At 42.2% G+C, this 21,656-nt stretch overlaps 1 protein-coding gene across 7 annotated transcripts in view; it reads left to right on the forward strand.

Moving 5' to 3' along the window:
* Positions 1-21,656, forward strand: part of TTC7B (tetratricopeptide repeat domain 7B) — a 275,212-nt gene that overhangs the window by 61,580 nt on the left and 191,976 nt on the right. For all 7 annotated transcript variants that reach the window (XM_017961461.3, XM_017961462.3, XM_003902158.3 and 4 more), the window contains one exon: positions 8,065-8,195. In XM_017961461.3, the coding sequence (XP_017816950.2) occupies positions 8,065-8,195 (131 nt within the window). Of the gene's footprint in view, positions 1-8,064; positions 8,196-21,656 lie in introns of those variants that run through there.

The raw sequence follows: 21,656 nt of genomic DNA on the forward strand, positions 1-21,656 counted from the left end.
TTACTAGCTTTGGAGCCCTTAATTCAGTCTTATCTATAAGGTGGTGTTAACACCTTCCTCTCAGGGTGGCTGTGGGAATTAGAAATAGTGTCTGTCATATCCCAGGCCTAGTGCTGGGTGCTGAGTAGGGCTTTGATAAATCAACCTTTATTATTATTGAAACTGAAATCTTACATACCCAGATAAGGCTCCTAGCTGAGGGATCTCAAATTTAGACAGACATGAAAGAATTTGCGGTGCTAACCCCTCAGTAATCACTGGATTTTCAGGCAATGAGATGTGTAGCTCTCTCCACATCCTCAGCCAAACTTCCAGAGGATCTAAAGGCCTTGGGGAGAGAAAATAGCTCCCTGTCAGAGGTATTGAGCCTGAATCTTTCTTTTTTTAAATTAAATTTTTTGTAGAGATGGGGTCTTAATATGTTATGCAGGCTGGTCTCGAACTCCTGAGCTCAAGCAGTGCTCCCACCTTGGCCTCCCAAAGTGTTAAGATTACAGGCATGAGCCTCTGCACCAGGCCCTTAATCTTGATGTAGAAGGAAGCAAGGAGTGGAGAGTCCAGTTTGTTATACTATATTCCGTTAGTTACACCTAAATAGAACAGTTGAGAGGCTGGGCATGTTTGAGCTCTTAAAAGTATAGAGGGTCCTCAGCCTGCTTCTTAGCTAGCTGCCCAGTACCCCTCCCAGTGTGATGTCCCATTGATCTGCTGGCCTCTGTCTGACACCTTTGCTTTCCACACTCCACCCTGTGCACTCAGAAGTTCTTGTTGCCCCTCTAGGACATTACCCAGAGCAGGATGCATTGGCCCCAGCTAATGGGCTCCCTTATAAGGGGCTTCCACTTCTGACTCCTGCATAGACCTTGGGCAAGTCACTTAACTTTTCTGAGACTCTCATTCTTTTCCCGCAAGATAGAGAGGAGAATAGTACGTATTGAGCCGGACCAAACAGGCACATGGAAGGGGTTTGAAAGCAAGTGTAATTATAATTTTATCATCGTTAATTTATTTAAAATGTGTTACCTAGGCTGGGGCCAGTAGCTCATGTCTATAATCCCAACACTTTGGGAGGCCAAGGCAGGAGGATCTCTTGAGGCCAGGAGTTTGAGACCAGCTTGGACAACATAGTGAGACACTGTCTCTACAAAAAATAAAAAATAAATAAATAAAAAGAAATTAGCAAGGTGCGGTGGCACACACCTGTAGTCCAGCTACTCAGGAGGCTGAGACAGGAGGATTGCTTTGAGCCCAGGAGTTCAAGGCTGCAGTGAGCTGTGATTATGCCACTGTACTCCAGCCTGGTAGACAGAGTAAAACCTTATCTCTTAAAAATAAAGTAAAATGTGTTACTCTTCTTAGAAAGGGCATTTCAGAAGTGAGTTTATCTATGGAAACGCTCTTGTGTGGCAGGGAGATAAATTTTGGGTCATGTGGCAATTCGTTATTCTTTAAATCACACAACTCAGCCAGCCACTTTTAGCACTCATGCTTTAGAGCTGGTCATGGTTGATGAGAAAGCACTGGATTTCCACCCTTTTTGTACATAGCTTTCACTTTGGAAATGTAGATCTTATTGAGATGTTTACTAGGCATTGCTGTCGTACCACTATTTTTCAAGTCTGCTTTTCACTTACTTTTGTCATGCATGTCTCTGGAAAAAAGGAAAATAACTAAAAACATTATTGATGATAGCTTCCCAAATTGACAGTACATCATCTGACATTTTAATGGGGACCAATTTTGTCCATGACCTCAGGACTCTGCTTCTCAGACAGTGTTGATATGATCCTGGACTCTCGAAAATTTATAGACCAGTCCAGAGGGCCTGTAAATAGCTTCTGACAGAGAACTAAATTTTCTGGAACTGAGCTGCATAGGCACAAACTCACTGTGATAAATCAAGACTATGCCATTGCTCTGAGATGTGTCCAGTGGCACATGGAATAAATGCCATAGCATTTGGGAGAGGGAAAGGAACAATACTTAATTAATTTAATACCTCAAAGGACCTCCTGCCCAAGAATGGACTTGTTGCTAGGAATCAATTTGCCAGCTCAGACTTTGGGTGTCCACATACCTGCCTAATTAGAACATGACCCCACAAGAAACACTAGTTTCTCCTTACTGTGGAGGATTAAGTTGTGTAGCTGGTTTGAGTCTTCTTACTGACCATACATGACTGTGGATTGCTGCCCTAGATGATTGGTTTTCAAGTATTTTAGAACACAATAAAATATAGATAATAGTAAAATTTTGTTGAACTGGATTTGGCCTTTCTTTGATTCACTGGGCTTGGCAGGTCTCTGAGAACCTTCGTCATTTTCATGAGCATTAGTGGTCAGGGTCCAGCCTGAAGCAGTACAAAATGCCTAAAAGTACACTCAATTTTTCCTGACCCTTTGACATACTCTGGGGAATTAGTTTTTTAAATATTAAATCCCTGATGGCAAGTTGCACAATATTCTTGCTTTTCATATAAGCAGAAGGCAGACTATGAAACAATCTATCTCTTTTTGTTGCTTTTGGTGCTTTTAATTTTGCACAAGTGAGCACTTAAAGCATATTTGGGAAGGTAATGCTTCCAAATTTGCGATTTGCTTTTGAGTAGCTTTGGAACTATTCTGGCAAATGGTGAATTTGTTCCTTTTATTGATATTCTCTTCCAATGAAAATGTCAAGAGGTTATAACAGTTCACACTAGAGAGAGGCTACTTATTGATTATTTTCAATTGCATAAACAACATTGGTGCTAACTGGAAAGAGAATGAACATTGAGCACCTAGGCTGGAGGGCCATTGAAAGTTATTAGAACCATATTCCTTATTTCAGAAAGTTCAGTAGAGATGTGGATGATAAAAATAGACCTACATCAAATTTCTAGAGATGAAGACTACCATGTTTGATATGAAAAGTACACTGGATGTGATTAATGGCAGATTAGACATTACAAAGGAAAATATTAGTGAACTTGAAGACATAGCAATAGAAATTATCCAAAATGAAAGAAAGAAAAATTATTATTATTGGCCGGGCATGGTGGCTTACGCCATAATCCCAGTACTTTGGGAGGCTGAGGCAGGTGGATTGCCTGAGGTCAGGAGTTTGAGACCAGCCTGACGAACATGGAGAAACTCCGTCTCTACTAAAAATACAAAATTAGCCAGGCGTGGTGGTGCATGCCTGTAATCCCAGCTACTCGGGAGGTTGAAGCAGGAGAATCGCTTGAACCCATTGCACTCCAGCCTGGCCAACAAGAGTGAAACTCCATCTCACCAAAAAAAAAAAAAAAAAAAAAAAAAATTATTATTCTTTAAGTGGAAACACCATAAATGATCTGTAGGACAACTTCACATGGCCTAATATGTATGTAAAGTCCCGTAAGGAAGGAAGAGGGTGACATTTTTGAAGGAAAAAATGGCTGGATGTTTTTCAGATTTTATGGAAACTATGAACCATCAGTTCCAGGAAGCTCGACAAAGCCCAAGCACTTCATAATCTAAATTGCTCATAACCAGTGATAAAGATAAAATCTTAAAAGCAGCCAGAAAAAAAGACATATTATATACAAATGAACAAACATAAGGGTGATAGCAGAATTATTGTCAGAAACCATGCAAGTGAGAATACAGTGGAGCAGCACCTTTGAGAGTAATGGAGGGGAAAAAAAGCAAACTTAACCCTGAATTCCATACTCTGTGAAATCTCTCTCTAAAATTAGAGCTAAAGTAAGCATTTTCAAGGCAGAGAGTAGCTGAAAGAAATCAGCGGGAGCAGAACTACCCCACAAGAAATGTTAATACCAGGAAGAAATATGAATTTACACAAAAGAACAAAGACAGCTGGAAATTATAATTTGGTGAATAAACAAGAATTTTTCCTTATGATCTAAATGTTTAAATAAATTGACTAAACAAAAATAATAACCACATAGGGTAAGCTTTTTAACCTGTGTAAAAATAAAATGTACATAAGATAATAAAGGCTGGGAGGGGAGAAATGGAAGTATGCAACTGTAAAGGTCTTATACTATATGTGAAGTAGTATAATATCATTTAAAGTAGGGGCTGGACATGGTGGCTCAAGCCTGTAATCCCAGCACTTTGGGAAGCCGACACAGGTGGATTACTTGAGGTCAGGAGTTCGAGACCAGACTGGCCAACATTGTAAAACCCCGTCTCTACTAAAAAAAGAAAAAACATTAGCTGGGTGTGATTTTGCGCACCTGTAGTCCCAGCTACTGGGAGGCTGAGTCACGAGAATCGCTTGAACCCAGGAGGTGGAGGTTGCAGTGAGCCAAGATCGCACCACTGTACTCCAGCCTGGGCGACAGAGTTGAAACTCCATCCCAAACAAAACAAAACAAAGTAGACTATGCCAAATTAAACCCTGAAGCAATCACTGACATAGAAAATAACAATTTTAGTGAAAAGCCAATAAATAAAATAAAATGTAAAAATTCTCAAATAGATGACAGATAAAAGGAGAAAAAGGAAAAATAGAAGATGGGACAAATGAAAAACAAATAGCAAAGTGGTCGATTTAAATCTATCTGTTGAAAAAATTACATTAAATATAAATGATTTAAATACCCTATTTATTTATTTATTTATTTATTTATTTATTTATTTATTTTTTTTTGAGACGGAGTCTCGCTTTGTCACCCAGGCTAGAGTGCAGTGGCCGGATCTCAGCTCACTGCAAGCTCCACCTCCCAGGTTCACGCCATTCTCCTGCCTCAGCCTCCCACGTAGCTGGGACTACAGGCGCCCGCCACCTCGCCTGGCTAGTTTTTTGTATGTTTTAGTAGAGACGGCGTTTCACCGTGTTAGCCAGGATGGTCTCGATCTCCTGACCTCGTGATCCGCCCGTCTTGGCCTCCCAAAGTGCTGGGATTACAGGCTTGAGCCACCGCGCCCGGCCTAAATACCCTATTTAAAAGGTAGAGATTGTCAGATTGGAAAATAAACAAAACTCAACTCTGTTGGCTACAAGAAATACACTTTAAATACCAAGACACAATAGATTAAAAGTAAAGGGATGAAAAAATTTACCATGCTAACACTAATCAAATGAAGGCTATAGTATCTATATTAATATCAGACAAAGCAGGTTTTAGAGCAAAGATGTCAGTCCATCAAAATAATATAACAATTCCAAAGGTTTATGATCTTAATAACAGAGCTCTAAAATACATGAAACAAAAACTGATAGAACTTCAAGGAGAAATAGGCAAATGCACGGTTATGCTTGGGGATTGCAATATCCGTGTTTCAATAAATGATAAAGCAAGTGGACAGATGATTGGTAAGGATATAGATGCCTTGGGACAACACAATATACCAACTTGACCTAATCGACATTTATATGACATTCCACCCAACAACAACAGAGTCACATTCTTTTCAAATGTAACATTTACCAAGATTGACCATATGCAGGGTCAGAAACAAGTTTTAACAAAATTAGGAGACTTCGAGTGTGTTCTCTGGACAGTGTCAGAGGTCCTCAAGACTACCATCAGGCATTGATGTATTGGAAAGACTCTCATACCTTAGAAAAGCTGTTATACTCATGGTTACAGTTTATTACAGCAAATGGATACAGATTAAAATCAGTACAAGCAAAAAGGCACATAGGGCAGAATTCAGGAGAGACCAGGCTCAAGCTTCCGGTTTTCTTCTCCCAGTGGAGTCCTATGGACAGTGTTTAATTCTCCCTGCAGTGAAGTGTGACAGCACTTTTGAAATATTGCCAATCAAGGAAGATCACCTGAGCTGCCTTGGTGCCCAGGGATTTTATTAGGGGTCAGTCATATAGGCATGGAGCACCCATGTTACTGACCTTAGTCAGTCTCCAGCCCCTCCAGAGATCAGACTGATACAGCATGGCCGTAGTCCTCTGCCTTAAATGACATTGTTAGCATAAACTATCTGGTATGGCTTAAGGCCCCAAATAAACAAAGACACTTGTCAGGTAGGATATTCCGAGGGCTTAGAGTTTTTCTCCCAGGAACTGGTAAGGGCCAGTCCTCCCTTTGGAATGTACAGGGTTTAAACATCCCAAAGCTCTAAGTCAGCCCTTTACTGCACAGATCATGATGGAATTAACTTGGAAATCAGTAAAAGAAAGATCTTGGAAAACTCCCAAATATTTGGAAACTAAATAACACACTTCTAAAGAAGAAAGCAAAAGTTAAATTAGAAAATATTGTGAACTGAATATCAAAATTTGTAGGATGCTGCTAAAGCAGTCCTTACAGAGAAATTGCGGACACTAGATACCTATATTAGGAAAGAAAAAAGGTCCAAAATTAATAATTTCCACCTCAAGAAACTAGAATAGGAAGTGCAAATAAAGCCCAATGTATTCAGGAGAAAGGACATAATAAAGATCAGAGTGGAAATAAATGAAATCGAAAACAGAAGGATAGAGAAAAATCAATGAAACCAAAGTCAATGAAATCAAGAAATCTTTACTGAGAATTTCAGTAAAATTGGCAAACCTCTGATATCAGGAAGAAAAGATAGAAATTGCCAATATCAGGAATGAGGGAGGTGCCATCTACTAGAGATTCTACAGGTACTAAAGGATTATGGAATATTATGGACAGCTCTCTACCAATAAATTTGACAACTCAAAAGAAATGGACAAACTATTTGGAAGATATAAACTACTAAAGCTCACTCAAGAAGAAAGAGATAATCTGAATGACCCTATATCAAAGAAACAGAATTTGTAATTGAAAAGCTGCCCATAAAGAAAACTCCAGGTCCCGATGGCTTTACTGGTGAATTCTATCAAACATTTAAATACAAAATAATATCAATTCTACACAAACACTCTCAGAAAATCAAAGGAGAGGGAGTATTTCTCAAGTCATTTTGTGAGGTTAGTATTTACCTGATATCAAAACCAGGTATGGAGGCATTTCAAGGAAACTTTAGGCAAATAGTCCTCAGAAACATAAATGACAAAATTTGAGGCCAGGCACAGTGGCTCACACCTGTAATCCCAGCACTTTGGGAGGCTGAATTGGGCAGATCACCTGAGGTCAGGAGTTCGACACCAGACTGGCCAACATGGTGAAACCCCATCTCTACTAAAAATTAAAAAAAAAAAAAATTAGCCAGGCATAGTGGAATGCACCCGTAGTCCCAGCTACTTGGGAGGCTGAGACAGGAGAATCGCTTGAACTCAGGAGGTGGAGATTGCAGTGAGCTGAGGTTGTGCCGCTGCACTCCAGCCTGGGTGACAGAGTGAGACTACATCTCCAAAAAAAAAAAAAAAAAAAAAAAACTGAAGGCAAATTTTAACAAATCAAATACAAAAATATAAAAAAGGATAATTCATCTGGCCAAGTGGTGTTTTTGCTGCGAAAGGAAGGTTGGTTTAACATTCAATGATCAGTCAATGTAACTTACCACATTTAAAAACTAAAAGTGAAAAAGCTATATGATTGTCTCAATGAACATGGAGAAAGGATTTGAGCAAATCCAACATTGATTCTTGATAGAAACTCTCAGCAAAATTGGTGTAGAAGGCACCTTCCTCAACCTGGTAAAGGGTGTCTAAGACAAACTTACAATCTCAAACTTAATGCTTTCTGACTGAATGTTTTCTCCCTAAGATCAGGAATAAGATAGGGATATTTATTCTCACCACTTTTTCTTTCTTCTTCTTTTTTTTTTTATGAAAGACAGGGTCTCCATCTGTTGCCCAGGCTGGAGTACAGTGGTGCAGTCATGGCTCACTGCAGTCTGGAACTACTGGGCTCAAGCGATCCTCCCACCTCAGCCTCCCAAGTAGCTGGGATCGCAGGTGTGCACCACCACGGCTGGTAGTTGCTGTCGCCACTTCTATTCAGCATAGTACTGGAGATTCCTGCCAGTGCAATAAGGCAATCAATAGAAATAAAAAGCATCCAGATTGAAAAGGAGGACGTAAACTGTCTATTTGCAAACAACATGATATTCTACAACCATCTTCTGGCCCTCTAGAGCAATATTTAAAAATGAAGTCTTATGAAAAAAAACTCACTCAGTTTTTGCGTCTGATTTTTTTAAGGACTTTGTTTGGAGAAGCTGCCTATTTCTTCTTCTACCAGTAATCTCCATGTGGACCGGGAACAGGATGTCATCACCTGTTATGAGAAAGCAGGGGACATTGCACTCCTGTACCTCCAAGAGATAGAAAGGGTAAGTGAGGACCATGTGTTTGTTCCTGATAACTTTTTCCCCCAAATCAGATAGGGGACAGCTGTGATTAATCTCTAGGAAGCTTTCAATTTGTCTGTCTCTCTGTGCAAAGCTTCACTTGTACTCCTTAAAGCCAAGGAGAGGATGGTAGTGATTGCTGTACCTTATGAAAAACAGATGGTTGGGCCGGCGTGGTGGCTTACGCCTGTAATCCTAGCACTTTGGGAGGCTGAGGCGGGTGGGTCATCTGAGGTCAGGAGTTCAAGACCAGCCTGGCCAACATGGTGAAACCCTGTCTCTACTTAAAATACAAAAATTAGCTAGGTGTGCTGGCGGGCATCTATAATCTCAGCTACTTAGGAGGCTGAGGCAGGAGAATTGCTTGAACCCAGGAGTTGGAGGTTGCAGTGAGCCAAGATTGCACCACTTCACTCTAGCCTGGGCAAAAGAGCTAAACTCAATCTTACAAAAAGAAAGGAAGAGAGAGAGAGAGAGAGAGAGAGGGAGGGGGGAGGGAGGGAGGAAGGGAGAGAGAGAGAGAAAGAAAGAAAGAAAACTAAATGGTTCAGTGTTTGCGAAGCATTTTAGCATCCTCTGAGCAGAAATGACAGTGTGCATCTGTTCATACCTTCAGCACCCTGAAGCTGGCCAGCCACCCCTGTTTTCCTAATAAAATGGGTTGAGCTTCATTTGTACTTGTATGAACTATGCCAAGATCTGTTCGTCTGGGGTTTGGGAGGCTTTACCTTGACAGATGTGGCTAAGGTCTGCTGGGGATGTGGACCAAAGTGGACTGAGCTGAGTATGTCAAGTATCCCTGGAGACCATCAGGGATGGTCTGCTCTCAGCCGTCAGCGCTTCGCCTGTGGTATGGGTGATGGAAAAGAGCAGCTGACAAGAGGGCCTCTGAGCAGAGAACGAGTGAGCTCGGGGCTCTGAGCTCGCAGCCTCAGACAGAGGAGGTTGGAGGCTGGAAGCTGGATGGGGCCAGGGAGGTGGAGGCAATATGCCTGTTTCAGATTCTCATCTTTGGGTTCTGCTCTTTACTAAGTTTCTTCACCTCTTAGCCTCGGTTTTTCCATCCATAAAAAGAACATAATCATAGTTCCTACTTCATGAAGTTTTTGTGAGGATTACATAAGGTCTTGTGAATAAAGGCACTTAGCCCAGATTCAGGAACATATTGGATTCTTGGTAAATGTCACTTATTTTTATTAATAACAATAGCTCCTAGCAGTTGCTGTTGCTGGCAGTGTTTCCTGGCGTTCTCACCAAGGACACTGCTATTGACCCCTTCAGACCCAGAGATGTACCCTACGAGAGTGTTGGAAGTGATTAGAAATCCTGTGAGACTTTGACAATGATTGGAGGTCTTGTTTTCCAGCAATTTTCTGGGCTCCTTGTTTTTATAAGGGTTAGAATAGAGAGAGAGACTGCCAGAGTCTCCCTAGCTTTTGTTACTTTATAAATGAACAGACAGGAAGTAACTTTTTTTCATAAATCGTGTTGTCATGTGTTGGTGCATATGATGTGCATCAGAATTGCCTTTTTAGGAGGCAGGGAGATGAGAGTGAGAATCACAGCAGGAGAGGTGGAGAGAGTGATGGGAATAACATTTGACCTGGCCTCAACCAGAATGGATTATAAGCCATGGTTTAAGATATCTGGGAATTCAGGAAGATACATGTCTGTCTTGCCAAAATTATGTTCTATCAGAAGGTTGCTATGAGAAGAGAATTTGTTGTTGTTGTTATTCAGAATTTATGATATGAGCTTTAAAGGAATGATCATCCAGGCTGCTTAAAAAACCCCCATTATTTCCACTGTCTGCCTCCTTGATGGCCCGTGTTTGGCAGTGGAGAAGTCTGCTTATCCCAACTGAGCTGTTCCCGCTGACTACACAGCCCTGACCACTTAGGGCCCTATCTTGCTGCTTACTCTCCACTGTTGTCCAGCCCTGTCACTTTGGAGCCGTCTTCTCCTGGCTGGGAGAAAGGAGGCTCATCTGTTACATATGTCTGTAGTGATGTAGGAATTGGTAGATCTGAATACACTTCTGTTATGTTCACTCACAACGCCCCATTCAGTGCTGGGTTCTTCAGCAGGACCATGAAGGAGACTTGTATAGTTGTAGGATTTAAAAGAAATCCTTTTCTTTGATTTTGGGGAAATGGTGATCATAGGATGTGGATTTTGAGAAGAAACTTGAGGTCTACAAAGGGAGAGCCCAGGCACACACAGAAAGTTAGGCCTAAAACTAGTTTTAGAACACAACTCACATGACACCTAGTTTAGTGCTGGCTCACTTCATTTTCCCAGGCAGCTGCAAACAAAGAAAAAGCATGTCATTTCACCACACTCTTACTTAGAGAAAGTGCTCAATAAGGCTGGGTGTGATGGCTCATGCCTGTAATCCCAGCACTTTCAGAGGCTGAGGGAGGAGGATCACCTGAGGCCAGAAGTTTAAGATCAGCCTGGTCAACATAGTGAGACCTTGTCTCTACAAAAAAAGAAAGAGAGAGAAAGAAAGAAAGGAGGGAGAGAAGGAGAGACAGAGAGAAAAGAAAGAGAAAGAAAGGAGGGAGGGAGGAACGGAGGGAAGGAGAGAGAGAGAAAGAAAATAAAAGAAAGAAAGAAAAGAAAAGAGATTAGCTAGGCATGGTGGCACGTGCCTGTAGTCCCAGCTACTTGGGAGGCTGAGGTGGGAGGATTGCTTGAACCCAGAAGTTTGAGGCTGCAGTGAGCTATGATTGAATCACTGCACTTAAAAAAAAAAAAAAAAAAGTCAGTAAGTGTGTTTTATTTGACCAAGTAAGCTTTAGCTTTTGGTAGCATTTGGGAAGCAGCTTCTTTAGCCTAAGGTTAAATCTCAGCATAGTTATGTGATTTTCAAATTTCTGGCTCTGATTTTTCAGCATGAGTTTTCTTTTTTGGGAAACCAGTTTGGACCTCCCCAGATTTCAGCAAGCTGAGATATTAGCAATGAGAGAGATTGAATGAACCCAACATCTATTTTGACTGTAGTAAGTACTCAAGAAATTAACTGTTGATTAAGCAGAAGGTTAGCGGGGAGAATAACCTTCCTTAGGTGACCAACGGGCTTGGTGGAAGTTCGCGGGTTTTTATGTGGCAAGATGGTTGTGTGCTATGCAAGAGATACTTGATTGGCCTTTTTCTTTTTTTAAATTTTGAACTTCATTGACTTAATTTTGAACTCAGTAAGAATTATGTTGAATTGAAAACAGAAAAGGGAATGGAATCCGATAAAAGCCTTGAGCAAGCCAAGGCAAATAGGGCTTTGTTCTGGGAGCAGCCCTACCAGGTAATCACACACGCTGTTCTGTTTGCTCTGCTGGGCGGAGGCGGCCTCTCCATGGTGCCCTGTCATTTCCCTGCCATTCTGGAGTGAAGAAACTTCTGCTTGCTGGGGACTTTGGGCATTTTATTTGTTAGTACTGGCTTTGAACTTTATTCACTAGCAAGAGTAAAATTTGGGGAGGATTTTTGGAGACAGCTGGGGGTGTTGTGACCAGTGACTTTTCAGAATGGTGCTTCTGAGGGAGTGCTGTTCTTTGAGCTCCTCTGGCAGTGGGGATGTTCAGTGACGTTCTGGGATGTTCTGAGTTGTTGGTTTCCTGAAGGGCAGTGACACTTCAGAACGAGGACTGACTGACCTCTCCTCGAGGCAGCTGACAGAAGCTGTGGGAGGCTGCAGAGCACTGCGGGGAGTGATTGTCAGTGTTGGGACCCTGGCCTTGCCCCATTTAGCTGTGGGACTTTGGGCAGGTTGCTCAGCCTCTCTGTATCTCAGGATCCTCGTCTGTAAAACTGTAGTCCTAGTTGCCATGAGGCTGCTGTGAGGTGAGGTGGGTTAACGTATGTGCCTCCCAGCACATTGTCAGCGTGCAGTGAATGTCAGCTCTCTTGCTCTTATCTGTTCCTATGTCACCTGGCTGTAGAATCTTTCTTAACTTCAGACAATTTCAGATATTTAGGTTAAAATCTAGAATATTATAAACATACTATTTTGTTAAAAAGGTTAAAGAGGCCGGGTGTGGTGGCTCACACCTGTAATCCCAGCACTTTGGGAGGATGAGGTGGGCAGATCACCTGAGGTCAGGAGTTTGAGACCAGCCTGGCCAACATGGTGAAACCCTGTCTCCACTGAAAATACAAAAATTAGCTGAGCATGGTGGCAGGAGCCTGTAATCCCAGCTACTTGGGAGGCTGAGGCAGGAGAATCGCATGAACCCAGGAGGCGGACATTGCAGTGAGCCGAGATTGCACCACTGCACTCCAGCCTGGGCAACACAGTGAGACTCCATCTCAAAAAAATAAAAAATAAAAAAAGTTAAATAATTTCAGGGGAATGTTTACGCAATAATTTTTTCATGAGAATTTGCCTTTCCTTTCTTGTGCTGAAGCCAGTGGAACAACGTTTTGCCTGGAGTCCCCGTGTCTAGACTTCTCTGTTCACTCCTGGTCGTTTGACCTTGGTTTGTTTCTGTGTGCTTCCAGGGCGGGGCTCATTCTGCCTGACTTGCCTGGTTTCCTGGAGCGAGAGAAGTGGCCCTTGCTGAGAGCACCAGCATGTGCCAGGCAGGACCTAGGAGCTTTCCAGGTTTCCTCTGCCCTCTGGTTCCAGACACAGAGGCGGGGCCAAGAAAATGGGAATAAAGGAAAGCTGTGTGCATCAAAGATTTGTTTAATGTTGTTTTTGTTATATCAGAGTCACAGGGAAACCTACGAATAGTCTCTGATAGTTTGTTTTCTGAAGGGGAATAACAGATACACTACCCCTAAAATCGAGCAAATAAAATAATTTAACCAAATAAGTTACATTAGAGCAGATAGAATTAGAAATGGCATAGGATGGCCTTGATTAGTTTATCTTCAGATGATAGCATTATGCCAACAGTAAATAAAGTTATCTGCCCCGCAAGGAGCTTCTAGTGGTGCAGTGATGGGAATAAAGATGACTTCACCCTTGGATATCATAATATGAGCCCTGCTGTTGGCAGATGAAATAATCCTGTCTCTGTCCTTTTCACGCATCAGCCAACCAGCTAGTTATGGCTCTCTTGAGCAGGAGTAGAGCCAGAGTGGAACTTGACCTTCTGCTGACAGTTCATTCCTCTACACCCTATTTTAGAAAAGAAGTTAATGCTAAGTTATGGGGTACCCATAACATTTTATTGGCTGTTTTAGTGCTAAAGTTTCTAGAAGAAACACCAGGTCCCCAAATATTACAGTGCCCCACCTAGATTTCACTGGCAGCCTGGCCATGCCTTGAGTGGATTATGTTCTCCTGGCAGGAGGGACTTGCAGTGATGTTGCTGAGGTGTTGGATTCTGAACTGGATTAGATGCAGGATTCTGAACTGGATTAGATGCAGGTTACTGCAGGTCTTGAACTGGAACCAGGTGTCCTAGGAAAAGCACTCAGTGCTGCTGCTGAGAAAGGCGGAGCTGTGTCTCTAGAGGGCCAGGTGATTGTGCTTCTGACTTTAAAATGTGAGACATTAAAGAAAAGGCCGATGCCTCCTTTCCTTCCCATTTCAGGCCTACCTTTTCACTCAGGCCGAAGCCAGAAGGGGACAGTTACTTAGCTTGATGTAATATTTCCTTCAAGAGATGTCCAGAAACTGACTGGCTAGGCAGCTACTTCTGCTCTAGGCACTTCTGACTTTGAGCCCTTTATCTGGGAGCCTGGATTAGGAGGCTACCACACAGTGAAAACTGAGTTGGGAGAGTCTGGATACCAGGCAAGAGCAGTTACTTATTTTAATTTTTATATATTTTCTGTCTGTGTTTTCTTGTTTTGTTTTGTTTTGAGGCAGGGTTTCACTCTGTCGCCCAGGCTGGAGTGCAGTGGTGCAATCTTGGCTCACTGCAGCTTCAACCTCGCAGACCGAAGAAATCCTCTTACCCCAGCCTCCCAAGTAGCTGGGACCACAGGCACACACCACCATGCCCAGCTAATTTTCTTATTTTTGTAGAGATGAGGTCTCTCTGTGTTGCCCAGGCTGGTCTCACATGTGTGGCCTCTGCAATACGATGAACCTATTGTTGCGTTTAAGCTGTTGTAAATAATGCTTCCACGCCAACTTCCTTCGGGTTGCTTTTTCTCTTGCTTTATGTTATTCCCTAAGGACAAATTCTCAGCCTTGAGGAGTATTTTACTATTCTTGTTACTATGTATTGTGTCCAGTTGCTTTCTACAAGTTACACTAACCTCTTTTTTTTTGAGCCGGAGTTTCGTTCTTGTCTCCCAGGCTGTATATACTAGTATATATACCACGCAATGGCGTGGTCTCGGCTCACTGCAACCTCCGCCTCCCGGGTTCAAGCGATTCTCCTGCCTCAGCCTCCCAAGTAGCTGAGATTACAGGCACCTGCCACCATGCCCGGCTTATTTTTGTATTTTTAGTAGAGACAGGGTTTCACCATGTTGGCCAGGCTGGTCTGGAACTCCTGACCTCAGGTGATTCAAGACCTTGGCCTCCCAAAGTGCTGGGATTATACGCATGAGCCACTGCACCTGGCCTCTACTAATTTCTTCTACCTATGCCCGTATAGGAGAGTAGTGGTTTCTTTGCAACCTTGACAGGGCTGCTATTGTTTAAAAGTTATTTTACCAAAATGGCTAGATAAAAATGATACTTTGCAAGTTTAGTTTACATTTTTTCGATTACCAGTGAGGTTGAAATTTTTTTTATACTAGTTATATTACTAGTAGTATATACTAGTTATATACTAGTTATATTTCTATTTTCTTTTCTCAAAAATAGCATCACTGTTACCATACGATTCACCCATTTAAATCGTTCACTGGTTTTCAACATATTTCCAGAGTTCAGTAACCATCACCAATATTTAATTCCAGATTTTCATCACCTCAGAAAGAAACCTTGCACTCATTAGCAGTCAATCCCCATTTTATGTCCAGCCTCCCCAGCCCTAGGCAACTATTAATCTGCTGTCTTTCTCTGTAGATTTGCATATTCTGGACATTTCATAGAAATAGAATCATACGTCGGGTGCAGTGGCTCACGCCTGTAATCCCAGCACTTTGGGAGGCCGAGGCGGGTGGATCACAAGGTCCGGAGTTCGAGACTAGCCTGGCCCATATGGTGAAACCCCGTCTCTACTAAAAATACAAAAATTAGCCGGGTGTGATGGTGGGCACCTGTGATCCCAGCTACTCAGGAGGCTGAGGTGAGGCAGGAAAATTGCTTGAACTGGGAGGTGGAGGTTTCAGTGAGCTGAGATTGTGCCACTGCGCTCCCGCCTGGGTGACAGAGAGAGACTCCATCTCAAAAAAAGAAAAGAATAGAATCATACAATATATGATCTTTTATGACTGGCTTCTGTGGCATAGCATCATGTTCTGAAAATTCATTCATGTAGTAACATGTATCAGTACTTTGTTTCTTTACATTGTTTAAATCATTGTGCCATTGTGTGGATATGTACTATGTTGTATTTATCCATTCACCAATTCATATGCATTTGGGTTGCTTTTACTTTTTGGCTATTATGAATGATGCTGCTATAAATATTTGTATGCAGGTTCCTGTGTAGACGTATGTTTTCAGTTTTCTTCAGTATATTTACCAGTGGAATTTCTGGGTCATGTGGTAACTTTATATTTAACCCTTTTTTGTCTGCTTATCCTTTTTGTCTAATTTTTGGAAGTGTTGTTTTTCTTACAGTTTGAATAAACTATGTCATAAGTATGTTAACTATCATATTTGCTCTGAATATTTTCCTAACCAGTAATTTTCCATGTTTAAGTTGCTTATAAATTTTGAATCTGTATATAGTTGAATCTGGTTATCTTTTTAATTATATTTTATTTTTCTGTTTTTAAAACTTGAATGTTGGAATAAACCTCTCTAGGATTTGATAATTTTCAACCATTTTCCATATATATGTATGTGTGTGTGTATATATATACACTTTTTTTTTTTTTTAAAGAGACAGGGTCTTGCTCTGTTGCTCAGGTTAGAGTGTAGTGGCATGATCATAGCTTGCTGCACCCTCAAACTCCCGGGCTCAAGAGATCCTCCTGTCCCTCCTGCCCCAGCCTCCCAGTTAACTGGGACTACAGCCGCATGCCACTGTGTCTGGCCTCTGTTTAAATTTTTTGTAGAGACAGGTTCTCACTTTGTTGTCCAGGCTGGTCTTGAACTCCTGGCTTCAAGTGATCCTCCTGCCTTGGTCTCCCAAAGTACTGTGATTACATGCATGAGCCACCAAGCCTGGCCCCATTTCCCACTCGCGCCCCCCGCCTTTTTTTTTTTTTTTTTTTTTTTTTAGTATTTTTAGTAGAGACCGGGTTTCACCATGTTGGCCAGGCTGCTCTTGAACTCCTGACCACGTGATTCACCCATCTTGGCCTTCCAAAGTGCTGTGATCACAGGCACCGCGCCTGGCCTCCTCCCCCTTTAAAAAAAAAAAAAAAAACCACAATTTTTTCACTATGTGCAGAGAAACCTTTAAAAACAAAAACAAACATACAAAAACTTTTAATTTCCAAATATAGTTGGGGTTCATTTTGGTGTATATATATATATATAGCTCTAAATTAATTTTTCCCAATTAAAATTAAAATTTCCCAAATTCCCAAATTTCAGTGCTACTTTAAGATGATCTTTCCTTTTCATATTTTCTGTCATATATTTTTAGTCATTCGATAAAATTCTGGATACTACAGTAATTTCTGGCTTTTTAATTTTGTTGCACTAATCTGTGTTGTACCAACATGACACTGTTTAATACGCATTTCTTTATGGTAGGTTTTAACATTTAAATGATTAGTAACTACTCATTACTTTTAATTTTCAGATTATCTTTTGTTCTTATCTCATTCTAATACTGCCAGATAAATTTTAGAATAATTTTGTTAAGTTCAAGAAAAATCCTTTTGGGATTTGGTTGAATTTTTAATTCCATACATTAATTTGGAGAATTATGTTTAGTCTCCTGTCATCTATGACCCTCTTCCTATTTTGTGAATATTTTTTGTTCTATAGACTTTAGTAGGTTTTTTTAAAAAAATTATTTTAAAAAAGTGATGAGGTTTCAGTGTGTTGCCCAGGCTGGTCTCGAACTCTGGACCTCAAGCGATCCACCCACCTTGGCCTTCCAAAGTGCTGACATTACAGGTGTGAGCTACTGCACCTGGCCAGTAGGTGGTTTTATTCTCAGATCTTTTCTAGTTTTGTGAAAAGGTTTTTTTTTTTTTTTTTTTTTTGAGACAAGGTCTCACTCTGTCACCCCGGCTGGAGTGCAGTAGTGTGATCATAGCTCACTGCAACCTCAAGCTCTTGGACTCAAGCAATCCTCCCGCCTCAGCCTCCCCAGTAGCTTGGACTACAGGTATACACCACCACACCTGGCTAATTGTAAACATTTTTGTAGAGATGAGGGTCTCACCATCTTGCCCACACTGGTCTCAAACTCCTGGTCTCAAGCAATCCACCTTTCTTGGCCTCTCAAAGTGTTGGGATTATAGGCGTGAGCCACTGTGCCTGGCCTGGATCATTTTGAAATTATATTTTAACATATAAGAATGCCTGTGATGTTTTAATTCACTTGCACAATCATGTATTGAGTGCCTTCCATGTTCTGGATACTGTTTGACTGCAGGGGCACTAGAATCGATATGGCACAGAGCCTTCCCTTAAGTGGTTCACGCCTGTAATCCTAGCACTTTGGGAGGCCGAGGCGGGCGGATCACCTGAGGTCAGGAGTTCAAGACCAGCCTGGCCAACATGGTGAAATCCCGTCTCCACTAAAAATATAAAAATTAGCTGGGTGTGGTGGCACATGCCTGTAATCCCAGCTACTTGGGAGAATCAGTTGAACCCGGGAGGTGGAGCTGCAGTGAGCTGAGATTGTGCCACTGTACTCTAGCCTGGGTGACAGGAACTCCATCTCCAAAATAAACAAATAAATAAATAAATAAAAATTAAAAAAGAAGCTCATGAGGACACAGGTCCTTAGCCAGGAGTAGTGCTGCGGTGGGAAGTCTCAGAGAACTCTGGGAGCTCCAGAAAAGGCCTTGGGCCAGTGTGGGAGTTCAGGGATGTCTCCTGGAAGAGATGTCACCTGAGCAGCATCTTGAAGGCTGACAAGGATAGCAGTGTTGAGGATGGCAAGGATGGTGGTTATTGTCCACAATACTGAACTCTTCTATAGAAACAGAGCTGATGCTTTTCAAAGAATGATAGTGGTCATAGCTCATTGCAGCCTGTGGATCTATGCGGTGGAATGATTTTCATCGTTGTTTCCTCCTTTCTTTTTTGGAGACAGAGTCTCGCTCTGTTGCTCAGGCTGGTGTGCAGTGGCACAATCTTGGCTCACTGCAATCTCTGCCTCCCAGGTTCAAGCAGTTCTCATGCCTCAGCCTATTGAGTAGCTGGGTCTACAGGCACGCGCCACCACACCTGGCTAAGTTTTTGTATTTTTAGTAGAGACAGGGTTTTGCCATGTTGGCCAGGCTGGTCTTGAACTCCTGAGCTCGAGCAATCCACCCACCTCAGTCTCCCACAGTGCTGGGATTATAAGCATGAGCCATCACTCCTGTCCTGTTTCTTTCTTTCTAATATTTTCCGTCTTATCTCTCTCATGCCTTATTATCATAATTTATAAAATGATGTTAAGAAATAAAGATTTTTATTTTGTTTCTGTTTAAAGATAACTCTTTAATATATCTCCATTAAGGATTATACTATTTGTACAATAATGTATAATATTTGTTCATGCAGTTAATATAGCTCCATTAAGGATTATAATATTTGTATAATAATATATAATATTTGCTCATGAAGTTTCTCATTTGCAATTCAACCTTGTGAGGTAGGTATTATTATCCCCGTTATATAGATGAGGGCAGGGGAGGTCTGTGAGGTCAGAGGTGTTGTCCTAAGTCCATGAATGGTGGGTGAGCAGTGTCAGAACCAGACCTCGTGCCTTGGTCTCTTGACTGAAATCTTCGGTCCCTTCCCTTGTGCTTCCTCGGTCATTGGGTACTTGCTTCTGCCAGAGCCAGCTGCGCTTGTTAAGGACGCCTGTTGGCAGTCTCCTCACTGGAAGTGTTTATCCACAGAACAAGTGGTGGCTTCAGCACTGCCAAACAATGCTTCTGCCCAGGCCCATGTGTTGGAGTCTTTTTGTGAGAAAGGGATTAAGTTCAAGATGCTTAGACTTCAGTGTCAGCCCTGAGCTATGCTAGTCCCTCCGAAACTTCTCTTGCATCTTTCCCATTCTTCCCATTTATAACCTTAAGCCACCTCCTGGCTGCCCTTGTGTTTTGGACTTTGCTCTGCAAGCAGACACAGATGAAGGGGAAGGAGCTGGGCTGTGGAGTCAGGGGGACCTGGGTTTCTGCACCAGCTCCACTGCTCTCAAGTCACACGATTCGGGCACCTCACTCGGTGGAGCCGTCTCCATTTCCCATCTGGTAAAGAGAGGATAATGGTGTGTATCTCGGTGGGTTTTTGTGGAGGAATACATGAGATAGCCACGTACCCACATGGTGCCTAAGACACAGCGGGTTACTTTCCTGTTGCCTTTTCTCTGCATTTATGATTGGCCTTGAAAATTTATTCATTTTCGGCCGGGCGCGGTGGCTCAAGCCTGTAATCCCAGCACTTTGGGAGGCCGAGACGGGCGGATCACGAGATCAGGAGATTGAGACCATCCCAACATGGGCTAACATGGTGAAACCCCGTCTCCACTAAAAAATACAAAAAACTAGCCGGGCGAGGTGGCGGGCGCCTGTAGTCCCAGCTACTCGGGAGGCTGAGGCAGGAGAATGGCGTGAACCTGGGAGGCGGAGCTTGCAGTGAGCTGAGATCCGGCCACTGCACTCCAGCCTGGGCGACAGAGCAAGACTCCGTCTCAAAAAAAAAAAAAGAAAGAAAATTTATTCATTTTCTATGTATATTGAATGCTTATCCTGCGCTAGACACTGCAGTAGACACTGGGTAAGTAAAATAGGCGAGGCCTCTGACTTTGTGGAATTTGTAGCACAGTGGAGACAGACAGTCAGAAATCAAGTGAAGAAATAACAATGCCAAATGCAATGAAGGAATAGGAAAGGACGCTGTGGGCAGGCGAATAGGGCAGACTTCCTTCATGCTGGTTGTTAGAAAAGGCTCTCTTCCTTTGGAGGAAGCAAGAAGCAGAAGCAAGCTGATGTCTGAGAGATGAGAAAGAGGAAAAAGAGCCTAAGAGCAACAAGATCCAGATTGGATCATGAAAAATTATTCAGGAGCCAGGCGCAGTGGCTCATGCCTGTAATCCCAGCGCTTTGAGAGGCGGAGGCAGTTGGATTGCTTGAGCTCAGGAGTTCAAGACCAGCCTGGGCAACATGGTGAAACCCCATCTCTACAAAAAATACAAAAATTAGCCGAGTGTGGTGGCACACACCTGTCGTCTCAGCTACTTGGGAGGCTGAGGTGGGAGGATCATTTGAGTCTGGGAAGTTGAGGCTGCAGGGAGCCATGATCATGCCACTGCCCTCCAACTTGGGTGACAGAATGAGACTATAAATATATACATATGTGTGTGTGTGTGTGTGTGTGTGTATGTATATTCAGGTTGCTTATAAAGAGTGAGGGAAATAGGGAAGCAAGAGAGGATGTGGAGACTCCATTCAGGAGGCTGGCTATAGAAATCTGACAGGAAGTCCTGGCAGCTCAGATGAGGTAATGGTAGTAGAAATGGATAGTCACAGACATAGTTGAGAAATAATTAGGAGGGACAAACTTTCTAAAGTGTAACTTTGGTTACACTTTAGTTCCTTCTGTTAAATTTAACTAAATTAAATATAATGGTTTAAATTTAAAACTAGCATATATAACATGATCTCATTTTTTTTTGTAAAATGATTTTTGTCTTTCTCTGCTTGATACATGTGTCCAAAGATATCTGGATTGTCGTTCAATAAATGTTAACTGTGGTTATTTTTGTGTGATGGAATTGTGAGGTGATTTTTTTATTTTCTTTTTTGTGCCGTACTGAATTTTTTGCTTTAAAATAATCATGGCATGTCAAAATTAAAACTATGCTAAAAAGCAAATGAAGGATGATTTTTAAAAGTTTCCGTGCTGGACCTCCAAGTGCAGCAGTTGGATACGTGAGTCTGAAATTCACAGAGAAAGTCTTGACTACAGCTATAAACTTGGGCGTTGGCAGCATACTGATGATTTTGAGGCTCTTAGGGATGGATGTGGTCATCTCAAGAGACCTAAGAGAGAAAGGCGTGTGGCTCGGATCGTGCCGCGTGCATCTCTGGCACATGACGGATGAGTGGAGGAGCCTGTAGTGGGTGGAAATGAGGTTCCCAGAGAGGAGGAACTCCCGGAGAGTCGGGGGTGCAGAGCTGAGGGCTAAGTCAGGACGGAGCTGGGCAATTTCTATAAGATGCTGGGATCTGGTTCACAAGCTA

Source organism: Papio anubis, chromosome 7 (genome assembly GCF_008728515.1).
Source record: "Papio anubis isolate 15944 chromosome 7, Panubis1.0, whole genome shotgun sequence".
NCBI lineage: Eukaryota > Metazoa > Chordata > Mammalia > Primates > Cercopithecidae > Papio > Papio anubis.